Source organism: Erinaceus europaeus, chromosome X (assembly GCF_950295315.1).
Source record: "Erinaceus europaeus chromosome X, mEriEur2.1, whole genome shotgun sequence".
Taxonomy (NCBI): domain Eukaryota; kingdom Metazoa; phylum Chordata; class Mammalia; order Eulipotyphla; family Erinaceidae; genus Erinaceus; species Erinaceus europaeus.
In genome coordinates, this window is record NC_080185.1 from 30390451 (window position 1) to 30396450 (window position 6000).

Sequence of the window (6000 nt, forward strand, 5' to 3'; positions counted from 1 at the left end):
TACTGTGCGTGTCTTTTTAGGAACAGAAGCCATATTTATTTATTTATTTATTTATTTATTTATTTATTTATTTATTTATAAAAAGTAAGCACTGACAAAACCATAGGATAAGAGGGGTACAACTCCACACAATTCCCACCACCAGAACTCCGTATCCCATCCCCTCCCTTGGCTTGTTTCCACTACTTATAGAAGTGTTTCTGATAATTAATATTTACTTTCCTTGACTTCTTTAGTCTATATTTGATTATGCTAATATATTCTAGATTTAAAAGCTCATATTCTCTGCATATACATTTTCTTTACATATTTTAAGTTAAAAGTAGATGAGGGTTCCGTGTTTCATCTTTTGATTTAATTAATGTCATTTATCTGGCATTCACAATTCTTTGATTTTTTTTTTTTTGGACCTCAGGTGCACAGACTGGATTAACTGTAAGCCTATTTTATGGCATAATCTCATTGTTCCATGCATGGCCTATGTTGATTAATTTATTTAGTATTTAATTTTTTAAACTTTTTTCAAGTGTGCATGTCCATCACTTTTAAGGCCTTGCTTTGCAATTTGATGATTTATTTTCTTTGAAATTCTAGAAAAACTTTTCTCCATTTCAACTCAAACTTGCTGCTAAAGTTTCTAAATCTGAAAAGAGAGAATGGACCCAGAATATGAAGAGAAAATGGAAAATATATTCTTGGGGTAGGACCATGAATACTATAGTTCATCTTTATAAAGGAGCTGTGAAAGATTAAAAATCACACATACGGGAGTCGGGCTGTAGCGCAGCGGGTTAAGCACAGGTGGCGCAAAGCACAAGGACTGGCATAAGGATCCCGGTTCGAACCCCGGCTCCCCACCTGCAGGGGAGTCGCTTCACAGGCGGTGAAGCAGGTCTGCAGGTGTCTATCTTTCTCTCCCCCTCTCTGTCTTCCCCTCCTCTCTCCATTTCTCTCTGTCCTATCCAACAAAGACAACAACAATAGTAACTATGACAATAAAACAACAAGGGCAACAAAAGGGAATAAATAAAATAAATATTAAAAAAATATCACACATACACACACACACAGGATACAGAATCGGATTTTAGAACTGGAAAGTAATTTAATCTATAATTCATCACAATACATTTTTGTTGAATATAGAAATTTCATTTTCAGATGAAGAAATTGATCAGAGGAATAAGATGGACTAGTTGGCACCAGAAGCAACATTTCTTAGCTTTTGGTTAGCATTTTCTACCCCATGTGAAGATAAACCATTAATCTCCCAATTAAAAAAAAACAGATGCTTTATTCTAGGAATGTTTTATCCATTAAGTGAAAATATCAGTGGCATTATCAATAAGACCAAGGAACGTATCAGGTCTCAAAGCCAATCTGATGCGTTTTCTCCCTCTCTGCTTGTTCTGAGTACATATGAATGAATGTTATGTATGATTATAAAGTAAGTAATATGGCAATGCATTTTATTGAGGGAAGGGTTCTTAATGAGTGCCTGAAAGTATTACATACTTAAGCAGTATGATATCAGTTATGTTCAACTATTGTTTTGTTGCACATATAATCATCTAATTGTTGATCATTGAAATCCATATTTTAGTGTTAATTTTAATGAGACTTTTATGCCCTGTGATGCTTCAAAACAGTGGCCTTATTTAATTCAAAAGAAGTTAACAAGTGGTTGGATGTAATTTATTTTGTTGTTATTGCAGGGTTGTTTTTGCAGTGATTTTATATAAATATGTGGAGACGAAGTACTCAAGTTTTGTTGTTTCTAGTGAATTTACAAGACACTATGCCTTAATGTTTAAGGTTGCAGTTAATATAGACAATTAATGTTTCAACAACACTAAAAACAACATCCCAGTGAGGATAACATGAAATGCAAAGATTTTGGCATCTATACAGCTACTTGTCTGAATATATTTGTCTAATTCTTGTATTTATGCTAATCAACTCCTGTAAATTTTGTGGTGTTATTAAGCATCTTTCACAAGCAATTAGTTAAGACCATCTTCAGTTTTTTCCTTTATGTATATAGAATAGCCTGTTCATCTTTTAATATCTTAAGATGTTTTAATGAAAAAAATCTATTACATCTGCATGGTATAAATTATACGACCTTTTGCAGTTTATTGAGACATTAAAGATATTGGTCATTAATAGTTATATTATTATTAACTATTATTATGTATCAACTATATTAGGCATACTATTTCACTTTCTATATATGTGCATATATACATATTTTTCCTCCAGTGTTGATTAGTTGGGGGGGGGCTTATGTACCGATAGCATAAAAATGCTGATTTATAGGCCATTATAATTGAAAAGAGAAATGCTTATTACTTTATTGTGCTCTGACTTGAAAAACATTTTCTTAGCAGAGCTCTGCTCAGCTCCAGCTTATGGTGCTGCAGAAGTTTGAACCTGGGACTTTGGAACCTCTGACATTACAGTCTCTTTCTATAACCATTATACAATTTGCCTCCCAAAATATTTTGAGAGAAGATTTAAGTTATTTCTAGACTCAACTTGAAAATTCTCAGAGTTTAGTTGATAGAGCATATCTTGCTTGATAATTTACATGTCTATATTTTTGATACATTATATATTACGGTACTTAATTAGTTTTGGAAAAATCATAATGGTTTGGGAAGATGATTGCATTTTGATCTCAACCTTTTAGCAGGGTGCTTTTCATTGGGACTTTTACTGTTTGTCAGACCATTTGGCTTCTATTCAAACGTTCTAAAAATACCATTTTAAGGAGGTGGCACAGTGGATAAAGTATTAGACTCTCAAGCACGAGGTCCTGAGTTCAACCCCCAGCAGCACATGTGATGTCTGATTCTTTATTTCCTTTTTTTTTTTTTTTTTTTTTTGATCTGGTTCTTTCTATCTCCTCCTGTTTTCTTCTATAAATAATCTTAAAAAATACCTTTTTGAAATTCTGTAATTTACTAGCTGTGGGAGTTTGGGCAAAGTGCCTCTTTGAATGTTCAGTTTTATTACCAGCAAAATGGGGTAATATTAGTACCGGCCCCATCAATTTATTAAGAAAATCAATGGGTTTAAAATGCTTGGAACAGAGCACAAAGTAAATGTGTGTTAAATAAGCTGAAAGGACTAAAAGTTAGAAAAATCCTTACCTTGCCTTTCCTTTTTCTTTTATAAATTAGAAAGCAGACCAAGCAAAGAGATTTGAATTTTTACTGAAGCAGACAGAACTTTTTGCACATTTCATTCAACCTTCAACACAGAAATCTCCAACATCTCCCCTGAACATGAAATTGGGACGTCCTCGAATAAAGAAAGACGACAAGCAGAGCTTAATTTCTGTTGGAGAGTACGTTGGCATTTCTATTTTCTTTTCCCTCTCTGTCCCTTCATTCTTCTTGTCTCCATTCTTCTCTCCCCTCACACTCTTCTTTCTTCTTATTCATTGTAATTTTATATTAAAAATAAGGTTATTTTCAGAGTAAATTTGTTGGCAGCTGTTTTTGCTCACTAGAAAGTCAAATTGTAGACTGTTTCTGTTAACTCCTTAAGGCATAGCCTAGATAACTTTTCTGTCAAAGACATTAAAGCAATTCATACTGAACTAATACTTTACCATTTGGGTTGAATATGAAGGTACAAACAATACAGATCTGAATCATCAGACCACTTATGTACATTTTTTTCAATCCCTGTGTTTCTACATTCAGGGATTTAACTATCCATGCATGTATGTGTTGAATCAGCAGAACTCACATCTATAAGGAGGGTCAACTATGAGTTGTGCATGAATTTTCAGCTGTTCACTGGCAGTGAGAGTGGAGGGGGAGCAGAATAGGTGTTAGTATCTCCCCTTAAGTTGTTCAAGGGTCAGTGATGTTTCTTTTTCTCTTTTCAGCTACCGCCACAGGCGCACAGAACAGGAAGAAGATGAAGAGCTACTTACAGAGAGTCGAAAAACTTCTAATGTATGTGTTAGATTTGAGGTGTCACCTTCATGTAAGTAATTCACCGTGTCGTAATGGCTTTTAATTTAGCTTTAGAAAAATTGTCCTTGATTGTATTAACAAATGTTGATCCTTCCTCAACTCTGTTTTCAGATGTGAAGGGAGGGCCACTGAGAGATTATCAGATTCGAGGACTGAATTGGTTGATCTCTTTGTATGAAAATGGAATCAATGGTATTTTGGCTGATGAGATGGTAAGGGATTAGCAACTAAAAACACATTCTCACTTAATTAGTGATGTTTTATAAGTTTGAAATACCTGAATGGACTGACAGCTGAGGTCTAGAGGCTAATTGCTTTATTCGTTATTCTAACATTAAATGCATTTAAAAAAAATTTAGAATAGGGGCTGGGTGGTGGCTCACCCGGCTGAACGCATATATTATAATATGAAAGGACTCAGGCTGAAGCACTTGCAAGGGGAAAGCTTTGCAGTTGGTGAAGCAGTGCTGTAGGTGTCTCTCTGTCTCTCTTCTTCTCTGTCTCCCCCTGACCTCTTGATTTCTGGCTTCTTTATCCAATAAATAAAGGTAAAATTAAAAAAGTAAAAAATTAGAATCATTTATTTTAAAAATTACATATTTATTGATTCATTTTATGAGAAAGAGAGACAGAGAGAGACAGAGATAGACACACCCCAGATCACTAATCAGTTCTGGCTTATGGTGGTGCTAAGGATCGAACTTGGGACATTTGGGACCTCAAACAAGTAAGCCTGGTATTTTAGCTCTGGGATATCTCCCTGATCCTAGAATTAATTCTTTTAAGTTGCTGCTGGAATATATACTTTCTTTTTTTAAATTTTTTATTAACTGTATTTTATTTACTGGATAGAGACAGCCAGAAATCAGAGGGAAGGGGGTGATAGAGAAGGAGAGACAGAGAGACTCCTGCAACACTGCTTCACCACTTGCAAAGCATTCCCCCTGCAGGTGGGGACTGGGGGCTCGAACCTGGGTCCTTGAGCACTATAACATGTGCACTCAACCAGGTGCGCCACCACCCGGCCCCTGGAATATATACTTTCACGGGCCAATAATTCTTATTAAGGATTTCTCAAATGGTATTAAAAAAGAAAACAAAACACCTCATACTTTTTTTTTATTTGTTTGTATGTTGAGTTCTATAAATCTCAGAGCCAAGGTGAATGCTAGGGCACAGGATTTGTGTAATCACTCTTACCAGCCCTCTCATTTTGACCTTTATTTCTTTTATTCCTCTCCTTATGCCTTTCTTTGCTTGGTTCCTTTAAATTTCTATTTTATCATTAGTTTTTTTTCCCCCATGTTTTCATTGTAGGCAATCTGAAATCCTTTTGGGAAGGAGATGGCGTATGTAAACCAAACAGTAAACAAATAATGTGCATGAATGAATGAATACAAATGCCTCAATGTGCAAATAGAAAGTGAATAGATAAAAGTGGAGTAAAGGGGGCTGGGCGGTGGCCCAGTGGGTTAAGCGTACATGGCGCAAAGCGCAAGGACCAGCATAAGGATCCCAGTTCTAGCCCCTGGATTCCCACCTGCAGGGAGGGTCCCTTCATAAGCAGTGAAGCAGATCTGCAGGTGTCTATCTTTCTCTCCTCCTCTCTGTCTTCCCCTTCTCTCTCCATTTCTCTCTGTCCTATCCAACAACAACGACAATGATAACAACAACAACAATGATGATAAGCAACAAGGGCAACAAAAGGGAAAAGATGGCCTCCAGGAGTGGTGGATTCATAGTGCAGGTATCCCTGCACTAACCCTGCGATAACCCTGGAGGCAAAAAAAAAAAAAAAAAAGAGTGGAGTAAAGAACGAATCAGTAAAGAGTAATGTTGAATCTTGTGTTTTGTGTTTCATAGAAAGTAAGCTAAGCAGTTATGGACTGTAAGTAAATTAACAAGGAACCATTTAAGATACTAATTTATCAGATCAGAGGAATATATCAAAGTCTGGATTTTTCTTTTTTTTTTTTTTTTGCGGGGATGATATTAGTGTAGGGGCTTC

At 35.6% G+C, this 6000-nt stretch overlaps 1 protein-coding gene across 1 annotated transcript in view; it reads left to right on the top strand.

Moving 5' to 3' along the window:
• The window catches only part of SMARCA1 (SWI/SNF related, matrix associated, actin dependent regulator of chromatin, subfamily a, member 1), a 44096-nt gene that overhangs the window by 8315 nt on the left and 29781 nt on the right, over positions 1-6000 (top strand). Inside the window, exons 2-5 of the mRNA XM_060182641.1 lie at positions 3186-3352; positions 3902-4002; positions 4104-4204; positions 5856-5858. Of these exons, the coding sequence (XP_060038624.1) occupies positions 3186-3352; positions 3902-4002; positions 4104-4204; positions 5856-5858 (372 nt within the window). The remainder of the gene's footprint in view (positions 1-3185; positions 3353-3901; positions 4003-4103; positions 4205-5855; positions 5859-6000) is intronic.